The 13479-nt window shown below is 43.6% G+C and overlaps 1 protein-coding gene across 1 annotated transcript; it reads right to left on the bottom strand.

The window, feature by feature from the left end:
* Positions 1-235: 235 nt before the first annotated feature.
* On the bottom strand, positions 236-10953 carry LOC123744747 (SAM domain-containing protein SAMSN-1). Its single transcript, XM_045724700.2, has 7 exons — positions 10763-10953; positions 9886-10095; positions 8162-8279; positions 4498-4649; positions 4168-4380; positions 3625-3772; positions 236-1334 (listed from the first exon to the last, which is right to left on the bottom strand). The coding sequence occupies exons 1-7, from the start codon at positions 10817-10819 to the stop codon at positions 1183-1185; spliced, it is 1050 nt and encodes a 349-aa protein (XP_045580656.2). The 5' UTR covers positions 10820-10953; the 3' UTR covers positions 236-1182.
* Between the last annotated feature and the right edge of the window lie 2526 nt (positions 10954-13479).

Raw genomic sequence — 13479 nt, forward strand, 5'->3', positions numbered from 1 at the left:
TCTGGGTACCGTAGTCCAATCCATGCTTTATCGCTTATATATACACAGGATGAGAAAGCAAAGGAACAACCTTTCCCATGAACACTAGTCGTATATGACGTTCAAATGAGTGTGTTCAGTGTCGTAACATTTTGAGGCATGCAACATATAGCAATATTGTACAACTGCAACACCTTTTCTGTGCACATTTTGCTTGAAAATATATTATACATTCAATGCAGTACAAATTAACGGATTAGTTAGACAGATTACTCTTTAAATACTTTATTCATGTGTGACATATTGCACTTATTGAGTTCTACAAGTATGTGCATTTCACAGGAGGTTGGTGGCAACTTAATTGGGGAGGACGGCTCGTGGTAAGGGCTGGAGCGGAAAAAGTAGAACGTATCAAATACATCAAACATATGGTTTCCATGTGTTTGATGCCATTCCATTCGATCGTTTCAGCCATTATTATGATCCGTCCTCCCCTCAGCAGCCTCCACTGGTACTGTACATTTTGTTGAACCAGGATTGTTCAAAAAGATATGTAAAAACTCCCGTGCACGCACACATACACGTTTGTTTTACTATCCTTGTTGGGACAAGGATAGTAAACAATGAATTTCCATTCAAACTCCCATTTTCCCTGACCTTAAACCTAACCTACCCCTAACCACAACCCCCTAACTCCTAAACCTAACCCCTTAAGCCTGAAATAGCCTTCTGTCACCACAAGGATAGTAAAACCAAACACACACAGACCATAGTTTCCAGCACAATACACAAAAAAAAAGATTTGATTTAAGTCAAATATAATTTGTCAGGGGTGTCATTCCATGGAGGGCCTAGTGTCTGCAGGTTTTAGTTGTTTTCCTTTCAATTAAGCCATAAACTACCAGGTGTAGAGAGTTCCTTTCTAATTTGTGACCTTAATTCATCAATCAAGTACAAGGGAAGAGTGAGAACCTGCAGCTATTCGGCCCTCCGTGTGAATGAGTTTGACACCTGTGCTTCATGTGAATGAATAGGTTAGATAAAAGGTGCATTCAACAAATTCATTGGTTTTAAGAAAAATTGGCTACATTTAACATTTAATTAATTAAATCCCATCTTGTTAAACCAAATACAGACAAGACAAACATGGTGAGCCATCGTAATTTACATGTCAAAACTTGTTAGTTAGGATAGTCTGGCCTATCAGTGTGTGACTGGTTGGCTCTCTGTGTCCTCTTTGCTGTTTTCAGAGCACTCTGATAGAATAAAGCAGCCTGAGTCTCTTGGACAGTCGCTTTTCTCCACCTTCAAACTGTGTGATGAAGAGGGCTCCTCACTCTCCCTCACATCATCGCCTGCGAACACAAGAACAAAGCAGTCTGGTTGGTTGGATCCTCAGACCCAGAAAAGAAACCTGCGAGTTGCCAGGTTAGCTGCCCCGATCCAAGTCAATTTAAATTAATTTGGGTTGCCATTCTCAAACCATCCAAATGGAATTAAGCTTGATTTAATGACTAGATTCATCCCTGGCTGGTAATCTTTGCCAGGGTTAGCCAACAGCCAGTCATGATATCTGGTTCAGCCAGGATGGCTGTCACGCTCTGACCTAGGAGAGCTGTGTTTTCTCTGATTAGTTAAGTCAGGGTGTGATAGGTGGGTGGGCATTCAATGTTTTTCTTTTCTATGTTTTGGCCAGTTATGGTTTCCAATCAGAGGCAGCTGTCTATCGTTGTCTCTGATTGGAAGCCATACTTAGGCAGCCTGTTTTTCCTGTGTTGGTGTGGGTAGTTGTTTTCCGTTTTGTTAGTTACCTGACAGAACTGTTGGCTGTCGTTTTGTTGTTTTTGGTTAAGTGTTTCATTAAAGTAAAGTATGAGCACTCTACACGCTGCACCTTGGTCCCCTTTATACGACCCTCGTTACAGTGGCAGTGTTATCTGTTTGGTCCAAAATTAGCCCACAGTCAATATCTGGTTTAGCCAGTGTGGCAGTGCCATCTGTTTGGTCTGAAACTAGCCCACAGTCACGATATCTGGTTCAGCCAGGGTGGCAGTGCCATCTGTTTGGTCTGAAACTAGCCCACAGTCACGATATCTGGTTCAGCCAGGGTGGCAGTGCCATCTGTTTGGTCCGAAACTAGCCCACAGTCACGATATCTGGTTTAGCCAGGGTGGCAGTGCCATCTGTTTGGTCTGAAACTAGCCCACAGTCACGATATCTGGTTTAGCCAGTGTGGCAGTGCCATCTGTTTGGTCTGAAACTAGCCCACAGTCACGATATCTGGTTTAGCCAGTGTGGCAGTGCCATCTGTTTGGTCTGAAACTAGCCCACAGTCACGATATCTGGTTTAGCCAGGGTGGCAGTGTTATCTGTTTGGTCCGAAACTAGCCCACAGTCACGATATCTGGTTCAGCCAGGGTGGCAGTGCCATCTGTTTGGTCCGAAACTAGCCCACAGTCACGATATCTGGTTCAGCCAGGGTGGCAGTGCCATCTGTTTGGTCCGAAACTAGCCCACAGTCACGATATCTGGTTCAGCCAGGGTGGCAGTGCCATCTGTTTGGTCCGAAACTAGCCCACAGTCACGATATCTGGTTCAGCCAGGGTGGCAGTGCCATCTGTTTGGTCCGAAACTAGCCCACAGTCACGATATCTGGTTCAGCCAGGGTGGCAGTGTTATCTGTTTGGTCCGAAACTAGCCCACAGTCACGATATCTGGTTCAGCCAGGGTGGCAGTGCTATCTGTTTGGTCTGAAACTAGCCCACAGTCACGATATCTGGTTCAGCCAGGGTGGCAGTGCTATCTGTTTGGTCTGAAACTAGCCCACAGTCACGATATCTGGTTCAGCCAGGGTGGCAGTGCCATCTGTTTGGTCCGAAACTAGCCCACAGTCACGATATCTGGTTCAGCCAGGGTGGCAGTGCCATCTGTTTGGTCTGAAACTAGCCCACAGTCACGATATCTGGTTCAGCCAGGGTGGCAGTGCCATCTGTTTGGTCTGAAACTAGCCCACAGTCACGATATCTGGTTCAGCCAGGGTGGCAGTGCCATCTGTTTGGTCTGAAACTAGCCCACAGTCACGATATCTGGTTCAGCCAGGGTGGCAGTGCCATCTGTTTGGTCCGAAACTAGCCCACAGTCACGATATCTGGTTCAGCCAGGGTGGCAGTGCTATCTGTTTGGTCTGAAATTAGCCCAAACACACATTTATGACCTTAATTTAGACCAACATAAATGGTGTTATGTGGGGACACAAACATAAATAACCTTCATGCTAATTGAACGCATCCCGTTTTGTAAGCAGCTGACAGAAACTGTCTAGTATTGCTCATTTCCTAATCTGGATTGGAGAACAATCTTTCGGTTTCATTTTATGTTTCAGAGCCTTGCAGTGTTTTACAGAGGAAGACATTTTGCCTCTTTAAGCAGTTTCTCTCTGACTGGAACCAACTCTGCAGGATGAGCAATTCTAAAATAATAGCAGCGATAAGCTTCTGCTAATTTTAACATACAAAGATCAAGATGTTACTTCCTGAGTGTAGTGCTGTGCAGCATAAAATGTCTGTGGTATAATTCGCTATTCCCTTTGCCCCAGTATAAATACAGTAGGGCTAGGCTACAGTAGAAATTGGTTTTGCTACTCACTCTCTGTATATCTGCAGTCGACAGCAGCCAGCAGCCTGCCTCTGTGTTCTGGATTCATCACGTTCAGCTCTATAAGGTGTTTCTCCTGCAGGTGCCTCAGGTCCTCTACTGTCTGGTAGCCATTCAGAAGCAGTGCAGATGCATACTCCTTGAATAAACAAGATACAGTTCCACTGTCAATCTCATCTACCTTTCATAATCTTATACTAATCTGTTCACCTTTGAGTGCTTTAGGTTATGTTTATGCATATTAAAAATGTTTGTTGTGTAGAGACAACACTGATTGGTTACTGTAAAGAGGAAAGAACAAAATGTGTCTGTATTTGGAAGTCATTTTAACAGGGTCAGAGCTTGACCATGGCTAGAAGCTATCCAGCTTTTGTGAAATTAACGTCATTTTAGCTAACCACAACCCTTTTCCTAACCTTAACCCAATTATTCTAACCTGCTAGGTTAATTCTCCTAACCTGCTACGAAAAGTCAAATCTGAAGTTAATTTGACAATAGATGGATCCCTTCTAGCCATGCCATCCGAGCACTCACCTCTAGATGTAGCCGCTCCAGTAGTTCCAGTAGTGTCTTTGGTCGTGGTCTCTTGCTCATCCTCTGAGGCCTGATCTTTGGCACCTCCTCCTCTCTTTCTTTCTCCGTGAGCATGTCAACGTAGATGAACTTGAAGTTGCCCACTTTGTTGTTCAGAATCCCCGTCCATGTGCCCATGGGAGATTTACTGATGATGCTGATAATGTCTCCAACCTGGTAAGAGATATCAATAGATTGGACTCATACATATAGATCATGAAACAGCTCTTACGAACAGCTTTCATGGCATTTCACAGTGCACCCATTCTGGAAGCATTATCTTCTGTCTACCTTGAGTTTGAGGGAGTCAGTGTCATATGGGCTGGGAACAAAGTCTGTGTGGACCCGTGCTCTACCACAGAAGTGTCCGTTGTAGGAGCCGTCCTCTTCTAGTCTCAGACTGTCTCTGGCACTGGAGCCATCTGACACGCTGGCCAAACCACCTGAGCCAACAGGGGACAATACATCACAATATGATTACACTGCACAGATTTACCCCTGGACCAAGAATATGTTGTGTGTGTATCCTTGTGTTGGAGGGAAGGTTACCAGCCTATCCTAATATTGTAATATGACGGTAATAATAAAATCAAATCAAATGTTATTTGTCACATGTGCCGAATACAACAGTGGTAGACCTTACAGTGAAATGCTTACTTACGAGCCCCTAACCAACAATGCAGTAAAAAAAAAAACCAAAAAACAGAATAAGAATAAGAAATAAAAGTAACAATTAAAGAGCAGCAGTAAAATAAAAATAGCGTGACTATATACAGGGTTGTACCGATACAGAGTCAATGGGCGGGGGCACCGGTTAGTCAAGGTAATTGAGGTAATATGTACATGTAGGTTGAGTTATTAAAGTGACTATGCATAGATGATAACAACAGAGAGTAGCAGCGGTGTAAAAGAAGGGAGGGGGGGGGGGGGCAATGCAAATAGTCAGGGTAGCCATTTGATTAGATGTTCAGGAGTCTTATGGCTTGGGGGTAGAAGCTGTTTAGAAGCTTCTTGGACCTAGACTTGGCGCTCTGGTACCGCTTGTCGTGCGGTAGCAGAGAGAACAGTCTATGACTAGGGTGGCTGGAGTCTGAAAATTGTTAGGGCCTTCCTCTGACACCGCCTGGTATAGAGGACCTGGATGGCAGGAAGCTTTTCCCCAGTGATGTACTGGGCCGTATGCCCTACCCTCTGTGGTGCCTTGCGGTCAGAGGCCGAGCAGTTGCCATACCAGGCAGTTGATGCAGTCAGGATGCTCTCGATGGTGCAGCTGTAGAACCTTTTGAGGATCTGAGGACCCATGAGGACCCATGTCTCCTGAGGTTTTGTCGTGCCCTCTTCATGACTGTCTTGGTGTGCTTGGACCATGTTAGTTTGTTGGTGATGTGGACACCAAGGAATTCGAAGCTTTCAACCTGCTCCACTACAACCCGTCGATGAGAATGGAGGCGTGTTCGATCCTCTTTTTCCTGTAGTCCACAATCATCTCCTTTGTCTTGATCACGTTGAGGGAGAGGTTGATGTCCTGGCACCACACGGCCAGGTTTCTGACCTCCTCACTATAGGCTGTCTCGTCATTGTCGGTGATCAGGCCTACCACTGTTGTGTCATCGGCAAACTTAATGATGGTGTTCGAGTCGTGCCTTGCCGTGCATACATGAGTGAACACGGAGCGCAAGTGGGGACTGAGCATTCACCCCTGAGGGGCCCCTGTGTTGAGGATCAGCGTGCCGGATGTGTTGTTATTTTCCCTTACCACCTGGGGGCGGCCCGTCAGGAAGTCCTGGATCCAGTTGCAGAGGGAGGTGTTTAGTCCCAGGGTCCTTAGCTTATTGATGAGCTTTGAGGGAAATATGGTGTTGAACGCTGAGCTGTAGTCAATAAATAGCATTCTCATATAGGTGTTCCTTTTATCCAGGTGGGAAAGGGCAGTGTGGAGTGCAATAGAGATTGCATCATCTGTGGATCTGTTAGGGCGGTATGCAAATTGGAGTGAGTCTAGGGTTTCTGGGATAATGGCGTTGATGTGAGCCATGACCAGCCTTTCAAAGCACTTTATGGCTACAGACGTGAGTGCTACGGGTCGGTAGTCATTTAGGCAGGTTACCTTAGTGTTCTTGGGCACAGGGACTATGGTGGTCTGCTTAAAACATGCTGGTATTACAGATTCGACAGGAAGAGGTTGAAAATGTCAGTGAAGACACTTGCCAGTTGGTCAGCGCATGCTCGCAGTACACGTCCTGGTAATCCGTCTGGCCCTGTGGCCTTGTGAATGTTGACCGGTTTAAAGGTCTTACTTACATCGGCTGCAGAGAGCATGATCACACAGTCTTCGGAACAGCTGATGCTCTCATGCATGTTTCAGTGTTATTTGCCTCGAAGCGAGCATAGAAGTAGTTTAGCTCGTCTGGTAGGCTCGTGTCACCTGGCAGCTCTCGGCTGTGCTTCCCTTTATAGTCTGTAATAGTTTGCAAGCCCTGCCACATCCGACAAGAGAGTCAGTGTAGTACGATTCGATCTTAGTCCTGTATTGACACTTTGATGGTTCGTCAGAGGGCATAGCGGGATTTCTTATAAGCTTCCGGGTTAGATCCCCGCTCCTTGAAAGCGGCAGCTCTAGCCTTTAGCTCAGTGCGGATGTTGCCTGTTGCCAATGACTGATGTGATGTACTCCTCAATGCCATCGGAGGAATCCCGGAACATTTTCCAGTTTGTGCAAGCAAAACAGTCCTGTAGCTTAGTATCTGCTTCATCTGACCACTTTATCATTCATTGAGTCACTGGTGCTCCTGCTTTAATTTTGTCTTGTAAGCAGGAATCAGGAGGATAGAATTATGGTCATATTTTCCAAATCGAAGACGATGGAGAGCTTTGTATGCAACTCTGTGTGTGGAGTAAAAGTGGTCTAGAGTTTTTTTCCCTCTGGTTGTACATTTAACATGCTGATAGAAATTTGGTAAGACCGATTTAAGTTTTCCTGCGTTAAAGGCCTCGGCCACTAGGAACGCCGACTCTGGGTGAGCGTTTTCCTGTTTGCTTATGGCGGAATACAGCTCATTGAGTGCGGTCTTAGTGCCAGCATCAGTTTGCGGTGGTATGTAGACAGCCACAAAAAATACAGATGAAAACTATCTAAGTAGATAGTGTGGTCTACAGCTTACCATGAGATACTCTACCTCAGGCGAGCAAAACCTTGAGACTTCCTTAGATATCTTGCACCAGCTGTTGTTTACAAAAATACATAGTCCGCCACCCCTTGTCTTACCAGACGTCGCTGTTCTATCCTGCCGATACAGCATATAACCAGCCAGCTGTATGTTGATAATGTTGTCGTTCAGCCACGACTCCGTGATGCATAATATATTACAGTTTTGAAAGTCCTGTTGGTAGTTTAATCTTTCGTAGGTCATTGTTTTATTTTCCAAAGATTGCACATTTGCTAGCAGAATGGAAGGCAGTGGGGGTTTATTCGATTGCCTACGAATTCTCAGAAGACAGTCCGCCCTCCGGCCTATTTTTCTCTGCCTTCTCTTCACGCAAATGACAGGGATCTGGGCCTGTTCCCAGGAAAGTAGTATGTCATTCATGTTGGGCTCATTAAAGGAAAAAAAGGATTCTGCCAGTTCGTGATGAGTAATCGCAATTCTGATGTCTAGAAGTTATTTTCGGTCATAAGAGAGCAGCAACATTATGTACAAAATACAAAATAAGTAAAAAAAGAAGTTACAAACAACGCAAAGAAACAAACAAAAAAACACAATTGGATAGGAACACGTAAAACGTCAGCCTTCTTCTCCGGGGCCATCTTAATAATATGGTAATACAATGGTAAAATAAAACTCATGAAAACACATCACATTAGCTTATTCTTCATTTACAAACGTGTAACTTAATTTACAGACTTGTATGAGGAGAGACATTACTTTTTGTTGACATCCCTGTGGAGAGGACTTACTGGAGGAGCTCTGTCCGCTGTAGAGGCTCTCCAGAGAGTTGCTGGTCTCTTCAGAGCCTTTCTCAACAGGAGGACTGCTCTCTGTTTCCTCCTCTAGGTCTCTGTTAGTGTCCACACCCTGCATTGGGAAATACAAGATGGACAAGCCACTATGTGAGTCAGCTAAATCATCTCAGGATGGATTCCTTTGCTATATCAATAACAGTGCCATTTATATAAGGAAGGAAGTGTCAGTAGGTTAACAATTCAACATAGCCACTTACAAACACTGACCAGGTTGTTGGATGCTATTTTGTCACTTAGACCTAATTTCAACACAAATTGAGGCTTGCTTGGCCAGACTTACACTACATGAACAGAAGTATGTGGACACCTGCTCGTCGAACATCTCATTCCAAAATCATGGCATTAATATGGAGTTGGTCCCCCTTTTGTTGCTATAACAGCCTACCACTCTTCTGGGAAGGCTTTCCAGTAGATGTTGGAACATTGCTGCAGGGACTTACTTCCCTTCAGCCACAAGTGCATTAGTGAGGTCGGGCACTGATGTTGGGCGATTACACCTGGCTCGCAGTCTGTATTCCAATTCATCCCAAAAGGTGTTCGATGAGGTTGAGGTCAGGCCTCTGTGCAGTCCCGTCAAGTTCTTCCACACCGATCTTGACAAACCATTTCTGTATGGACCTTGCTTTGTGCAAGGGGACATTGTCATGCTGAAACAGGAAAGGGCCTTCCCAAACTGTTGCCACAAAGTTGGAAGCACAAAATCATCTAGAATGTCATTGTATGCAGTAGTGTTCACTGGAACTAAGGGGCCTAGCCCGAACCATGAAAAAAAGCCTCAGACCATTATTCCTCCTCCAGCAAACTTTACAGGTGGCACTATGCATTGGGGCAGGCAGCACTCTCCTGTCATCCACCAAACCCAGATTCGTCCATCGGACTGCCAGATGGTGAAGTGTGATTCATCACTCCAGAGAACAAGTTTCCACTACTCCAATGGTGGCGAGCTTTACACCACTCCAGCCGAAGCTTGGCATTGCGCATGGTGATCTTAGGCTTGTGTGCGGCTGCTCGTCCATGAAAACCCATTTCATTAAGCTTCCAACTAACAGTTATTGTGCTGGCGTTGCTTCCAGATACAGTTTGGAACTTGGTAGTGAGTGTTGCAACCGAGGACAGACAATTTTTACGCATTACGTGCTTCAGCACTCGGCGGTCCCGTTCTTTGAGCTTGTGTGGCATACCACTTTGCGGCTGAGCCGTTGTTGCTCCTAGAAGTTTCCACTTCACAAAAACAGCACTTACAGTTGACCAGGGCAGCTCTAGCAGGGCAGAAATTTGAAGAACTGACTTGTTGGAAAGGTGGCATCCTGTGTCGGTGCCACATTGAAAGTCACTGATCTCTTCAGTAAGGCCATTGTTTGACTATGGAGATTGCATGGCTGTGGGCTCGATTTTATACACCTGTCAGCAATGTGTGTGGTTGAAATTGCCGAATCCACTAATTTGATGGGGTGTCCACATACTTTTGTATATATAGTGTATTTTACAAGTGTTCTTATGACATAGGTAGACGTCACAATGTTGCATTTGAGGATGTGGGTTATACCCAGTCAGATGGGAAATATACAATATTTCAAGAGCCTCTAGATGTTTTGATATACTACGCAAATATAAGTACTGTGTAGGATGAGAAAGAGGCAGTCTGTAGTGTGACTCACAGCTTCCTCAGAAAAGGTTTTGAAGTGCTTCTTGCCCATCTTCCTGCGCATGGTTAGAGAGATGGCCTTCATCTTCTTCCCCAGGCTGCCTTGTTTGGTTTGATCAGAACTCTCACATCCAGACTCCTCTGTCACTGTTGTTACATTTTCCTCTAGTCTGGCTGGTGATGGTTGTCTGTTGCCGTCAAATCGCCCAAAACTTGTGGAGCGCTGCATGGAGAGATCACAGATTGAATATGCGTTTGCCACAGTGGCAGCAGGAGTCAAGACTCAATCTGGAACATTATGCAATACATGTAGCACCCCCATCCCACCCAATCACTATGGGTTTTTGATGATTTCCTTTCCTTTCCTTTTACGTTTCATATTATGCCTATGAAGGACCAATTCAATGGTAATGAATTATGTTATCATACTCCCTTGATTTACAGTAATACTGTGCCATTGTCTTGAGCAATGTGTCTTGAGCCTAGACGTCTGGCACGTGAGGCTACTTGAACTCAATCCCATTTGCACTATGCGTGTATCTCTATCATGATGTGCTTGTGAGGTACAGTTAATAGATTTTCAAATTTTTCATAAACCTAAAAGTATTTAATGAATAATTCCAGTAAATCCCTATTAAATACCAGGACCACACACTGCAGCAATCTAGGGAACCTTTTGACCATATATCTGCTGCACTTCCACACAGATGACCAATGTCTTCTATCTACTGATCATCAGTCAAAGACATTGCTTCGTCTTTTAGTTAGAATCACATTTTAGTGCTAACTATTGTGGGTAGTTAGCACTAAAGAGTTGTCAATTCTACACAAATAGTTATCAATTCAATGCATTTAAACGTGCTACTTAGAAATAATGTGTTTCCACCTACCTTTGGTTTACTGGGCTTTGGTTTGTCTGAAACATTTGAGGCTGCCCTCTGTAGCATTTTGTGTTGATGTTGGTTGGTTTTAGAGTTCAGTCTAAGGAAATCTTAAAGAAGCCTATCTGTACTCTGACCAACTCTGATGGTAGTTAAGTGTTAACTGCACTAAACTAACCCAGAACGAATGCTTGGCTTCCTCAAAATGACAGGATGTGATATGTGAGGCAATCAACATTATTTCTATTACCACGGTATCCGTTTCAGAAGGAGAAAAACACATTCTGCTAGATGAGCACTTTGCGGTCTCCCTCTAAAAACATTTGAATTTCTAGGAACACTGTGATGAAGGTGACAATTTTGGAACCTAGTTACCATTTGTGTTTGGGCTACATTTGCTGCATGACTCACTCCTGGCATAGGCTATACAGTGCCTTCAGAAAGTATTCACACCCCTTGACTTATTCCACATTTTGTTGTGTTACAGCCTGAATTCAAAATTGAATAAATGCAGTGATTACAGCTGTGAGTCTTTCTGGGTAAATCTTTAATAGCTTTGCACAACCTGTCTAATACAATATATGGACATTATAATTTTTTTAATTCTTCAAGCTCTGTCAAGTTGGTTGTTGATCATTGCTAGACAGCCTTGCATTAGATGTTAAAGCCAATGTAAGTCAAAACTCTAACTAGGCCACTCAGGAACATTCTTGGTAAGCAACCACAGTGTATATTTGGCCTTGTGTTTTAGGTTATTGTCCTGCTGAAATTATGCCGATTAAAAGCATACCCATAACATACTGCCACTGCCATGCTTGAAAATATGAAGAGTGGTACTTGTGTTGGATTTGCCCCAAACATAACACTTTGTATTAAGGACATGAAATTCATTACTTTGCAACATTTATTGCAGTTTTACTTTAGTGCCTTAATGCAAACAGGATGCATGTATTGGAATATTTCTATTCTGTACTGGCTTCCTTTCTTTCACTCTATCATTTAGGTTAGTATTGTGGAGTAACTATAATGTTGTTGATCCATCCTCAGTTTTCTCCTATTACAGCCATTAAACTCCGTAATTGTTTTATAGTCACCATTGGCCTCATGGTGAAATCCATGAGTTGTTTCATTCCTCTCCGGCAACTGAGTTAGGAAGGACACCTGTATCCTTGTAGTGACTGGGTGTATTGATACACCATCCAAAGTGTATTGAATAACTTCATCATGCTCAAAGGGATATTCAATGTCTGCTTTTTTTTATTTGTACCCATCTATCAATAGGTGCTCTTCTTTGCAAGGCATTGAAAAACCTGTGTTTGAAATTCATTGCTCGACTGGTGGACCTTACAAATAATTGTAAACTAAGCAAAAAAAGAAACGTCCTCCCACTGTCAACTGCGTTTATTTTCAGCAAACTTAACATGTGTAAATATTTGTATGAACATAAGATTCAACAACTGAGACATAAACTGAACAGGTTCCACAGACATGTGACAAACAGAAATGGAATCATGTGTCCCTGAACAAAGGGGGGAGAAGGGGGGGGTGTCCCTCAGGTGTGATGTTCGGATGTACCAATCCTGTGCAGGTGTTGTTACACGGTGTCTGCTACTGCGAGGACGATCAGCTGTCCGTCCTGTCTCCCCGTAGTGCTGTCTTAGGCGTCTCACAGTACGGACATTGCAATTTATTGCCCTGGCCACATGTGCAGCACTCATGCCTCCTTGCAGCATGCCTAAGGCATGTTCACGCAGATGAGCAGAGACCCTGGGCATCTTTCCTTTGGTGTTTTTCAGAGTCAGTAGAAAGGCCTCTTTAGTGTCCTAAGTTTTCATAACTGTGACCTTAATTGCCTACCGTCTGTAAGCTGTTCATGTCTTAACGACCGTTCCACAGGTGCATGTTCATTAACTTCTCTGGGCAAGGTGGGATGTGACCGTCCCACCTTCAACAGCCAGTGAAATAGCATGGCGCGAAATACAAAACAGCAAAAATATCATAATTTCAATTTCTCAAACATATGACTATTTTACACCATTTTAAAGATACACTTCTCCTTAATGTAACCACATTGTCCGATTTCAAAAAGGCTTTACAGCGAAAGCAAAATGTTAGATTATGTTAGGAAAGTACATAGACAAAAATAACCACACAGCCATTTTTCAAGCAAGGAGATATGTCACAAAACCCAAAATACAGCTAAATGAACCACTAACCTTTGACGATCTTCATCAGATGACACTCCTAGGACATCATGTTACACAATACATGTATGTTTTGTTCAATAAAGTTCATATTTATATCCAAAAACAGAATTTTACATTGGGGCGTGATGTTCAGAAAATGTATTCCCACCAAAACTTCCAGTGAATGAGCATATCAATTTACAAAAATACTCATCATAAACGTTGACAAAATACATAACAACTATTTTAAGAATTATAGATACAGTACTCCTTGATGCAACCGCTGTGTCAGATTTTAAAATAGCTTTTCGGCGAAAGCACATTTTTCAATATTCTGAGTACATAGCTCGCCATCAAAGCAAGCTATACAGACACCCACCAAGTTCTGGAGTCACCTAAACTCAGAATTAGTATTATAAATATTCTCTTACCTTTACTGATCTTCGTCAGAATGCACTCCCAGGACTGCTACTTCCACAAGAAATGTTGTTTTTGTTCAAAATACTCCATATTTATGTCCAAATACCTCCGTTTTGTTCG

This window comes from Salmo salar, chromosome 09 (genome assembly GCF_965601325.2).
Source record: "Salmo salar chromosome 09, fSalSal1, whole genome shotgun sequence".
Lineage (NCBI taxonomy): Eukaryota > Metazoa > Chordata > Actinopteri > Salmoniformes > Salmonidae > Salmo > Salmo salar.